The 12,356-nt window shown below is 33.6% G+C and overlaps 1 protein-coding gene across 1 annotated transcript; it reads left to right on the top strand.

The window, feature by feature from the left end:
- The first annotated feature begins 403 nt into the window (after positions 1-403).
- Positions 404-6,149, top strand: LOC145791629 (protein FAR1-RELATED SEQUENCE 5-like). Its single transcript, XM_082872010.1, has 11 exons — positions 404-517; positions 2,072-4,183; positions 4,296-4,364; positions 4,482-4,553; positions 4,689-4,760; positions 4,862-4,930; positions 5,024-5,122; positions 5,570-5,636; positions 5,764-5,822; positions 5,890-5,940; positions 6,006-6,149. Exons 1-11 carry the CDS (start codon positions 404-406, stop codon positions 6,147-6,149), a joined length of 2,928 nt encoding a protein of 975 aa, XP_082728136.1.
- Positions 6,150-12,356: the final 6,207 nt, after the last annotated feature.

The raw sequence follows: 12,356 nt of genomic DNA, 5'->3' as shown, positions 1-12,356 counted from the left end.
TTCACATCTCACTATTTAGTCCTTTGTGTACTTTTGACAAATGTGATATTTCTGTTAAAAAATTATTTAATGTACTTCTTTCAAATGTAACACTTTAATATAGCGGATATGATGTGATGTGACATTAGATACATCTAGAAGGTGAGTGCAGATCATCTGCCATACTTTCCTACAGTGGTTCCTGCGGTGGTATCCAAAACGACGTCGTTTTTGGAAAACGACGTCGTTTTGTTTAGTGGTTTTTTTTTTTTTTAATTTCAAAATGTTCATTTCCCCCCTTTTCTCTTCTCTGGATCATCTCTTTGCACCATCGATCTAAGGCAATCAACCCTAGCACACTGAGAGAGAGAGGCATCGCGAGAGGCAGGGGAGGAACTGAGAGAGGAACTGAGAGATGAAAGAGATGGCGGAGATGGAGGAGCAGCGCGATGGCGAAGGAGCAACACAAAGGATTGCGGGCGACGGTGAGTCCGACGGCGATCCGATGACAGGAAGGCGACATTGCGGCGACAACGAGGTCTATTTCATCATCTTGCTGTTATATATCATCTTGCAGTTATATATATATATATATATATGTATGTATATGTATGTGATTTTTGGGTTAGATTTGTTAGATTTGAAATGGGTTTGATGACAGGTTTATAGGCTAATTTTGGTGTTGTTTCCTCTGATTATCTAGTGTTCAAAATCTTGATAATGTTGTACACTAATTGTATCTCCAATTAATTGAAAGAAGATATTTGCAAATGCTCCAGATTTTATTTTTTTATTTTGTATTACTTGTTTATTAACATTTCTGATATAAGTTGATTAAAAGATTTGATAAATTAAACATTACTATGCTGGACCACAGATTTGTTATTCTTTTTTCGAATGAGTGTGATGATAGATTTGACAAATCAAAGAAATATTTAAATAAGTCAAAACAAGTTGATTAAAAGATTTGATAAATTAAACATTACTATGCTGGACCACAGATTTGTTATTGTTTTTTCAAATGGGTTTGACGATAGATTTGATAAATTAAAGAAATATTTAAATAAGTCACTCATTGAATCTATTAGATTGGAAATAAGTCAGTTATTGTTTTTTGAAATGGGTTTGATGATAGATTTAATGGCAGTCTTGCGGCGACAACGAGGTGTATTTCATCATCTTGCTGTTATATATATATATATATATAGATCTGTTTCAGATTTACCCATTTTAATTTGATTCATAGAAAAATGTTATCTTGCTGTTATATATATATATATATATATGTATATATGTATAATCTGTATCTGTTTTGGATCAATCTATATATATATATGTATATATGTATAATCTGTATTTGTTATCTTGCTGTTATAGTTTGATATATATATATATATATATATATGTATAATATGTATAAATATTTATTAGATTTTAACCCATTTCAGATTGATTCATAGATGGTTGTTATTGATTCACAAATTAAAATCTGTATCTGTTGGGGATTCATAGATATATATGTATATATGCATATATGGTTGTTATTGTTTGTTTCAGATTTGTTTTGATATATATGTATATATGTATAGATGGTTTATTAACCCATTTCAGATTTTAATCTGTTGCCTAGGTTTAATCTGTCAATTCAAATCCAGATTTTAATATTTTTTATTCAGATTAATTCAAATTTGATTCAGATTAATTCAAATTCGATTCAGATTTTAATTCAAATTGATTCAAATTTGATTCAGATTAACCCATGTTAATTCAAATTTGATTTGAATATATTTGATTCAGATTTTAATCTATTAATTCAAATTCAGATTTTTGAAATCAATTAATTCAAATTTTTTCATATGAAATGGGTTCAGTAACTGAAATGGGTTCAGTCAGTGAAGTAAGTCAGATTTTTTCATATGCAATTTTATGTTCTACATATATCGTTAATCACATTGATCTATTTTCAGATTCATAAATTTAGTTGTGGATTCATATAATTATATGGTTTATATATATGAATTGTAGGTAAATGTGATTTATATATATGAACCTGCAATTAAGTATAAATGTGGTATATATATATGAATTGTAGGTAATGGAAGAAAATAATATTGTTGATGATTGTGGTTGGAAGCCGAAAGTGGGAATGCCATTTGACTCTGAACAAGCCGCATATGACTTTTACAACACGTTTGGGGGAAAGGTGGGCTTTAGTATTAGGAAGGCATATGCAAACAAGAACAGACAGACGAAGGAGATAACATCACGCACGTTTGTATGTTACAAAGAGGGAAGTCGGGGTATTGACAAACGAGATCCACTTGTCAAAAATCCAAGACAAGAGGTAAGATGTGGTTGTGGTGCCAGATTTAGTATCAAGTTAGATAGAATATCAGGAAAATATATTGCTTGTGATTTTGTTGAACATCATAATCATGATCTTGTGCCTGAAGATTGCATTCATATGTTGCCATCCCAAAGAAAAATTTATACCACCCAAGCAATTGAAGTAGAATTAGCTTCACAATCTGGAATTCCTCTTAGGTCTGCTTCTGAACTATTTGGTAGGGAATCTGGTGGAAGAGCATCACTTGGTTTCACCAAATTGGACCAAAAAAATTACCTAAGATCGAAGAGACAAAAAGATTTGGAATATGGGGAAGCGGGTAGTGTGTTGCATTACTTTCGTAAGAAAACTGTGGAAAATCCATCTTTTTTTTATGCAGTCCAATTAGATTGTGATGAGCAGATAAGTAATATATTTTGGGCTGATGCTCAAATGATCATGGACTATGCTCAGTTCTGTGATGTAGTGACATTTGACACTATTTACAAACTAAATAATGAGCATAGACCTTTTGGATCATTTGTTGGATTTAATCATCATCGAGAAACAGTTATATTCGGTGCAGCGTTGATGTATGATGAGACTGCTGAATCTTTTACATGGTTGTTTCAAATTTTTTTGGAAGCAATGTCAAACAAAGCTCCGAAAACTATTTTCACAGATCAAGATGCTGCGATGGCTAAGGCCATTCCAATTGTCATGCCCGATACAAACCATCGTCTTTGTACGTGGAATTTGATGCAAAATGCTGTCAAGCATGTAAGTTCTGTTTTCGATGATGTAGGGGTGAAGGGTGTGTTTTCAAAATTTATGCATGACATTGATGATGAAGAAGAATTCCGAATACAGTGGGACCAAATGCTTCATGAGTATGATGCATTCGACAATCATTGGTTGGAGCAGACTTTTCGCGTGAAGGAGAAATGGGGATGGCCATATATTATGAATTCTTGGGCAGCTGGAATGAGTACTACTCAACTTAGTGAATCCTTTAATGCATTTATGAAGGATTATCTGAATTGTGACCATAATTTGATGGAGTTCTTCAAGCATTTTGAGAGGGTGCTTTATGAGAAGAGGTATAAGGAATTGGAAGCGGAGTATAATTTGTCCCAAAAATTGCCGAGGGTTTCAATTCCAACTGTGATGTTAAAGCAAGTGGCAGAGATTTACACGAAAACTATTTTTGAGGAATTCCAAAATGAGTATGTGCAGTCCATTGAAGCATCCATTATAGGCACTACTAATGATGGTGAGAGCACCAAATTCACAATAAGAACAATGGTAGATGGGAAAAAAGATAAGATTGTGACAATGGATAGAGGGGGTTGTTTGAGTTGTAGTTGTAAGAAGTTTGAAGTGAAGGGCATATTATGTCGACATTGTCTCAAGGTGCTTAGAGATATATTCAATGCAACGGAACTTCCTCCACAGTATATACTCAAACGATGGACTAAAAAAGCAAGGGCTGAACGAGTGAAAGATAGACATGGGTATGAAGTGAAGGCTGATGTCAAATTACATCAAAGTGACCGATATCGGTCATTAATGACCATGTTTAGAGCAATAGCGAGTAGAGTCGCTGAAAGTGAAGAAACTTATCAGTTGTTAGTTTCAAAAGGTGAAGAACTGAGTGTAATGGTTGAAGACAAATTAAGTCTCCACATTTGTGGTCAAGTGGAGGTAACTGATTTGAGAAATTCGCCAAGCAATGCATGCCCACAGAGTGATGAAGTAGATTATCCAATCCAAGCTAAGGGACTGAAGAAAAGAGAGTCAACTAGTAAGGGAAGAAGGAGGATCAAAGGCGGGATGGAAAAAGCTATTGCAAAGAAGAAAAGGATGCAATCTATTCAGGTTTGGACATGACAAATTGCATACGATTAAAATACAGTAGATTAGTAAACTAAAACATTGATTTTATTTAGTCATGGGTATTAATTTCATTAAGGTTTTTCGTTGTGTGTAGGGTGGCGCTGATTATACTCCCCAATGTGAATCTCAGCCTCATTTCCGCATGGTTAATAATTCTATTCAGGTAATATTTAATAGTAATGTGGTCTTTATATGGTTAGTTTGATGAGTTCATTTCATTAAGTTCGTTCATTATATGGTTAATTGTTGTTATGTGTAATTGGATTGCTTTGCAATGTAGTCGGGTGGCACTGTTTACACTTCCCAAGGTGAATCACAACCTCATTTCGTCATGGGTGGTAATTCTATTCAGGTATTTAATGGGTGAATCATGGGTGGTAATTTCATTCATGGGTGAATCACAACCTCATTACTGTTTACACTTCCCAAGTTGGGTTGCTTGGCATTTAATTATTTTTATCTGTAATTGGTTTGTCTGGCAATGTAGTCGGGTGATGCTATTTATACTTGCCAAGGTCAATCACAATCGCGTTTCGTCATGGGTGGTAATTCTACTCAGGTAATAGTTTTTTGTGTGCAAGTTTTTAAGCAAATGTTAAATAATGACCATGTTTTTTATTCAAATGTTTTGTTTACATAGTTTCTATTGGTTGTATTTAGGATCATGGTCTTCGTGTCAATTTTTCTCAATCACAACCTCGTTTTGTCATGGGTATTAATTATAATAAGGTAATATTAATGTTCAATGATGTTTCATTTGTTTTTAAAATTTTTTGGTTATTAATCTTTTTTTTTTGTTTTTCGTCATGGGTATTAATTTAGGATCATCGTCATGATATGTACATTTCTCCATCTCAACTTCGACCTCAAGTTCTTATGGGTGGTACAAGTGGTCCTCCTCTTACGTATGGTACATATGATGTGAGTTATAATTAGTGACATAGTTTACATTTAAAATGTAGTATACATTGTAATCGAAGTTGAATACATGGTTTGGTGTATTGCAGGGGAATAACACGGCTCAGTCAATGCCTTTTGTGTATCCCACTCACAGATCTTTTTAGGGGTTGCTTCGAGGTACAAGTGTTGAAAACTTTGTAGTCCATCTGTCGCAAACGTCACATAGTCCTGCTGACAATCATGTAGATTGACATCCCTGAGAAGTTTATTTTATCTTCATTTGTTTTGGACAGATGTATTTACAGTGGGACAGATTTATAATGATGTGGATAGATTTTGACAGTTTTATTTTATTTTGGACAGATTTGGTGTCATGAATGTTGGACAGATTTGGTTGTGCTATTTTGTGTTGCACAGGTTTATAATGTTGTGGACAAATGTTGAATGATATGGACATCCTATGGATAGTTTGCTTTTATTTTGGACAGATTTGGAGTGGTTTATAATGATCTGGTTTTTGGACAGATTTGGACAGGTTTATAATGATCTGCACTGATTTTTTGGTTTTGGACAAATTTGGATAGGTTTATAATGATCTACACAGATTTTTTGGTTTTGGACTGATTTTTTGGTTTTGGACAATTTTTTTTGGTTTTGGACAGATTTGGACAGGTTTATAATGATCTGGGTTTTGGACAGATTTGGACAAGTTTATAATGATGTACACAGATTTTTTGGTTTTGGACTGATTTTGGACAGTTTTGGTTGTCTTATTTTGTGTTGCACAGGTTTATAATGTTGTGGACAGATTTTGGAATGATCTGGACAGATTTGGACAGGTTTTTTTTTTTTTTTTTTGGACAGATTTGCTTTTGGACAGTGTTATTTTGTGTTGTCTGCACAGATGTGGATTCTGGACAGATTTGGATACATGTATACTGTTTTGGACAGATTCGGTTATGTTGTGGACATATTTGGTTGTGTTATGTTGCGGACAGATTTGGTGAAGAACAAGTATGACCTGACCAATAATAAGAATATAAATTAATGAAATCTGTCCACAACATTATAAAATAATGAGAGCTGTCCACAACATTATAAAATAATGAGAGCTGTCTACAACATTATAAAATAATGAAGTCGTCAAGCATAGGTAATTTCAGGTAACGTCATTGACAGAAATAAAATACAAGCGCATCACATTCGTCAAACGTAGGTAATTCCATTAAGCTTCACATATCAACATTCATAGTTTAAGGTCTATAACATTCATAGTTTGAGGTCTACAACATTCAAAACCCAAATACATCCACCAAAAAAAAAAAAAAAACAAAATACCAAAAAAATAACTAAAAGGTTACATTCACTTCAGTAGTGCTATTAGCATGGTAAAACCAATCAACACTATGGCTGTGAACATAAACAGTTTCATAGCTTCTTGGTTTGCTTCAACTCGTTCCAATTTATTTATAATTTGATTGAGTTTGTCAACATCATAATCATAGCCTCTCTCATCTTCATTCTTCATATGACTAGCTTTACTTTTCCTTTGGAAATCTGATGCATTCCCAGTCGAAGCCGGTCCCCACCCAAAGAACTCGCACATCCTATTTGGACACTTGAAATACAGCCTCCCTGGATTTTTTTCTGATTCTGATATGAACGCTGCAGCTTTTTTCCCACAATTGCATCTCTGATTTTGCAAATATCCAGCATCAATGTTTGAACCCATTGACATTGACATGATCCTAGTAAGAGCATTTTCCACAATTACAATCAGTCCATTAAGACAACATTCAAACAAAGCTGTAAAATAAAGCACTAATCAATGATATAATAACATAGTTCATGTTCATGTTCATGTTCATCCTAGTCATATACATAGTTCAGGTTCATTCTTAGATCATATACATAGTTCTTGTTCAAACCAGTAAAATAGCAAACTGTTGTTTACATGCATTGCCATTATTCATGTTTTGTTTGACACAGGCAACTACCCTGTTTATTCATGTTTTCAATAACCATTGTCAACATTCATGTTTTCTTCTGTTTTTTTTTGACAATGGGACCAATATAGATCAAACAGTCCTGCTGAATCATGTATTGCTCTATATTGGTCCAATATTGATCAAATAGTCCTGCCATATAAAATTCAACAAAGTTGATAAAAAAAGGTTATTATGTTTCATGGTTTTCTTGCACTACATTTTCATGCTCACTTTAATATTTTCACTAATGGATCAATGCTATGTGTCAATGTTTTCTTGAAAATTCACACCTATACACTTTCTGTGACCTCAAGGTCTAAAATGCCGGCCATAACCCCAGCTGCCAATAAATTAGGCTCAATATGACTATGGTTAACCCATTTCTTGTGATTGTGCAGCATAGACATAGCAAACATGTGGAGGTGCCTATCATAATGATATGTGTCAATGTTTTGTCCGGAAATGATAAACCATCAAGTCATACCACCAAGTCATTCCATATGGTCATATAAGGTCTATATACATGGTATGACTCACTGGTATCTCTAGCATCACAGTTTTTTCTTCCACACGCTTGTGTGAGGTTTCATTCAAGTTACCCTTCAATCCATGTTCCTTCTTCATTTGCTATCACTACACTACCCCACCAATAATACACTGTCAAGCTCTGTTTTTGGATCTTGGATGTTTTGGATGTTTGGTTCAGTTTGATGGATTTATTGGCAAAAACTCAACAGGATCATTGCCTATCATATGATTTATGGATTTATCCATCTGTTTCAAAAATACCAAAACTAAACAGGGCAGTCCTACTTGAATCATGTCACTATTTGATCTATATTGTTCTTGTGCCTCATTCTGTTGCCATATAAAAGGAAAAAAATTTGAATCATGTCTCTCTTAGATCAAACAGGGCAGTCCTGGAATCACTAGAAGGTGTTCCTGATATCTATGAGCAGATTTCAGGGATCATAATGGAGCACATTAAACCAGAGGAGAGTATTATTCTGAATGTTTTATCTGCAACAGTTGATTTCCCAACATGCGAGTTGATAAGGAAATAAATGAATTCAAGGACTCAAAAACTCAAAAATGAATTCCTCAATGATTCTGTGCCAAAAGTGTCAAATAAAAGGAAAAAAAAAAATTCTTTTTTAATAGAAATGTGGAACCCAGATTAACACAAATCTAATTTCAGAAAAATTCATTTTGAATCATAAAAATTCATTTTGAATCATACATTTTCAACCCAGATTAACACACATAAAAAAAGGGGAAAAAATTCATTTTGAACCCAGATTAACACACAGAAAAATTCATTTTCAATCATGTCTCTATTTGATCTAATTACATCAAATGGTGAACATTGAACAGATTAACACAAACATTGGGAATAATTTCGGAATAACACCAAATCAAAAAAAAATTGCAAAAATTTAACAGAAATCACACAAAATCTGTTTCAACAACAAATCCAGAAATCATATGATAGGCAACAAATCCATAAATCAAAAGCATGGACCGGCAACAAAATCATATAAAAAAAAGTAATAAAAGACGAAGGGAGAAGGGAGAAAAATGATCCTGAAGACGAACGGACCTCGTCGCTGTCGTTTCGCCGTTGTCGCCGTCGTTTCCCTTTGTCTCACCGCTGCCTCTCCTCTCCTCTCCTCTCCTCTCCTCTCCTCGTCGTTTCGCCTCTACTCTCAATTCGTCTGAGTTTTGAAGCAACACTAGGGTTCTAAACAATTCTGAAGCAACGTAAAAGAAATGAGGAAAAAAAAAAATTAATACAAAACAACGTCGTTTTGTATAGCACTGCAGGAATGTATGGCAGAAGATCCGGACTCCTAGAAGGTCTACTAAAAAACTCCTTAATATATATATATATATATATTTTTTCCATATATAACACTTCAATGTAATACTTTAACAAACAACAATAATTAAGGAGATTATAATGACAAATAAGTTATTATACATCCAAAAGAATTAAATAAATCACACAAAAAAAAAAATGAGATTATATGAATCACAAGTCTAAAATATAAGATTTATTTAGTCAGTTCTCCTTTAAAATATGTTTCCCCACAAGAAAATATTTTCAATGAATGAAATAGTTAAAACTTCTCGTATTCTCAGGATGGGATTTGATCAATTATTTTTTTAATTAATTTTTTACTTTTTATTTTATTAGAATAAAGTTATTGCTAAATTTGGCAAATGTTAAAAATTTAGAATTTTGTTGATGGGTCAATTTTTATCTTTAGTATTTTTAATTTTTTTTTAATTTTAAATATTATTTTTTTATAATTTTTTTAGATCCTTAGGACTTAAAAGTAAATATATATATATATATATATATATTTAACTAAAGACAAAAAATTCAGACAACTCTGCTTTATCAACAATTGTCAAACTGAGATGAATCTTGTTAACAGTTTTATTTTTTATTTTATTTTTTTATAATTATTAAGTATTTTAAATTATAAAAGAGTAAAATATTCTAGACTCAAATCACAAAAACATAAAATAAATTTTATTTTAAAATAATAAAATAATCAAAATATGTGTAACTTTCTCCTTCTCTGTGCACTATATATTTTAATTAAAAAATTATTATAATTTGTCATATCACTCTCTCTATTTTTTCGTATATATTTTTATTAAATGTTAAAAAATTACTAAAATAGCCTAAATCACTCGCCACGTTTGCAGCGTTGCTAGTGGCTCCATTGAATGAATTAAAAAAGGTAAATTACATATACACTCTTGAGATTTGATTAAAATACGAATCGCCTCTATAACTATGAAAATTACATTCCACTCCCTGTTATTTCTAATTTCATAATAAATTGCTCATTTTATTAATAAATTATTAAGTCAATTAACAGTTTTTAATGATGTTAAAAATATGTTTTAATTAATAATTTAGGTAATTTTATTATTGTATATGAGAGTAATTATGAATTTTATTTTTTTAATTAATTTTTATTAAATAAAAAAATTATAATAAGAGAGTATTTATAATTTTTCAAAACACAAGAGATAATTTATATTTTAAGAAATTTCAAAGAGTGTCTAAAAAAAAAAAAAAAAAAAAAAAAAAAAAAAAGAAAAAAAAAAAAAAAAAAAAAAGGTGAAGTGGGTTTAGCAAGCTAGCTAACATACAGCTGACACAAACACCTAGCTAACTATTTGTTTAGCTTCTTCTCTCTCTCTCTCTCTTTTTTTTCCAGCTTTTTATTTAGAAAAATTACAAAACAAAACCCAAGGTTCCTCTTAAATTCTAACTTTTTGATTATTTCAATTAAAATTTTTATTTTTTAAAATGATATCAATCCTATTCATCTATTGGATATAACTAATGGAATACGAACAATTCAGATAATTTAACCACCATTTTTTTGTCAGTGATGCTGGACGACAACAGTGGTTAGAGACTATGGAATGAATGAGAGGGGATGGCAGTGAAATGGGGAATGAGAGGAATAGTGTTGGACAAGGAAAAAGGATGGAGCAATGAATAGTGAATTGGAAAAGATGAATGGTGGTGATGGATGACGATAATAATAGGAGATGGTTATTAACACTAATGAAAGGGAAGAAAGAAACAGAGAGTAAAATTGTGTAAATTGCTCTTTCTTTGTTAATTATACAAACAGATGGTTAAAACTGAGACTATTTTTAAAGTTCAGGATTTAAATTGAAATAATTAGAAAAACATAGGGTTTAATTTATTACCAATGTCAAATCTTGAGTTTTTACTTTTTATTTTTTACTTTTATATTTTAACTTTCTTAAAAAATAATATATATATATATATATATATATATATATATATATATATATATATATGAGAGGGTAATTTTTGGTGAAAATTGGGCCGAGCTATGAAATGGACTTTATGGCCCCAAAGTACGAAGGACTGGGTAAAATGGGCCGAGAAGTTACTCCGGCCCAAGAGAAATAAAGTTACTTCGGTCAAAAGAGATGAAGTTACTTCGGCTTAGGAATTGTAAAGCTACTTCGGTTTGGACAACTTGAGTTAGCCCGGTCTCCGAGTTAGTCCGGTCATGACGTATTCTGGATAGATCGGTCAAGACCTTGCTACTCGGTAGCCCGGTCCCAACACTTCATGGTTCATGCAAGGGAGAACCGAGATGAGGAGTAAAAGGAAGGGCCGAATTAAGGATAGTTCGGCCTACCTCGTGGCTCAGCTTAGCCAGTTTACTTCGGTCAAATGGTAGTTCGGCCGTAGTAAAAACCATCCCATTTGGTTTAAGCAGTGGGAGGGGTGTAAAAGGATAAGCATTATCCTTTAGGAGTATGAATCATAGGAGGACTCTGCATGGAAGAATAAAAGTCCTACTAGGATTGGGCCACTCGAAACCTATAAAAGCTCACAAGCATCACCTTAGAGGAGGTAACATAACACAACATACAATTATGCTTCCTGAATACATTGAGCTTTGTCGATTTGTCAAGTTTTCTGACTTAGGCATCGGAGAGGTTTCCGGCACACACCCGCCGGCTAGCTCACATTTGTGTTTTCAAGTGACAAAGCGACGTCGTACGGAGGAGCGTGGACTTAGTCAACAGGATTATACGAGGAGAATTATTTCTTCCCCGTACAATTGGCGCCGTCTGTGGGAAAAACAAACAGAACAAAACCTCTTGATTAAAGCTTATCCCCTTAACATCCAATGGCACACATTGAAGAATTGCCGCAATCCGCCGTCGACGGGCTAACTCCAGAAGGGGGCGCAAGGCGTGAAGGATTACCCTCTGTCCCTTCCATGGCGGACTTGGAGCCCCAACGACATAACACCAGGAGGGATACAAGGGGGAGGCGAACTAACAGCCCCCGTCACTCTCGTTCGCAAAGTCCTGATAGGCAAAGGCAGAGGATTGACCCTCAAGCTCTGGAAGATCGTGTGAAAGAGCAAGATGAATTGATAAGGAAGATGGCGGCGGACATGGAGGCCTTGAAACGCCAGATGAAGAAAAAAGAAGTGGCGGTAGGAGAGGGGCGCAAAAACAAGACGCCCCCTCGCCACTCAGAAAATCGTAGTAGGAATACTACACCCTCACAAGGAGAGAGTAGAAGCCTCAGGACGGGCGATACTCAATCATGGTCTTCCAGAACTTGTCACTCCAGGTCTGAGAGGACGAAGTCTGAAAGATCATATACTGAAGGAAGCACATACTGGCCCTCTCATTCGCATCAAATTAGATCTAGACAGACGGAATTACCCAGATCATCC

This window comes from Camellia sinensis, chromosome 5, assembly GCF_055761805.1.
Source record: "Camellia sinensis isolate YWXY chromosome 5, ASM5576180v1, whole genome shotgun sequence".
Classification (NCBI taxonomy): Eukaryota; Viridiplantae; Streptophyta; class Magnoliopsida; order Ericales; family Theaceae; genus Camellia; species Camellia sinensis.
Note: the sequence above shows the minus strand (reverse complement) of the source record. Positions and strands in the feature narration are given on the sequence as shown.

Bases quoted from the DNA above. Each gene is read 5' to 3' on its own strand.
- LOC145791629 (XM_082872010.1), top strand. From the start codon at position 404: ATGGCGGAGATGGAGGAGCAGCGCGATGGCGAAGGAGCAACACAAAGG. The intron at 4,554-4,688 runs GTATTTAATGGG...CTGGCAATGTAG, and splicing joins TGGGTGGTAATTCTATTCAG to TCGGGTGATGCTATTTATAC. The intron at 5,823-5,889 runs GTACACAGATTT...TGTGTTGCACAG, and splicing joins TTGGACAAGTTTATAATGAT to GTTTATAATGTTGTGGACAG.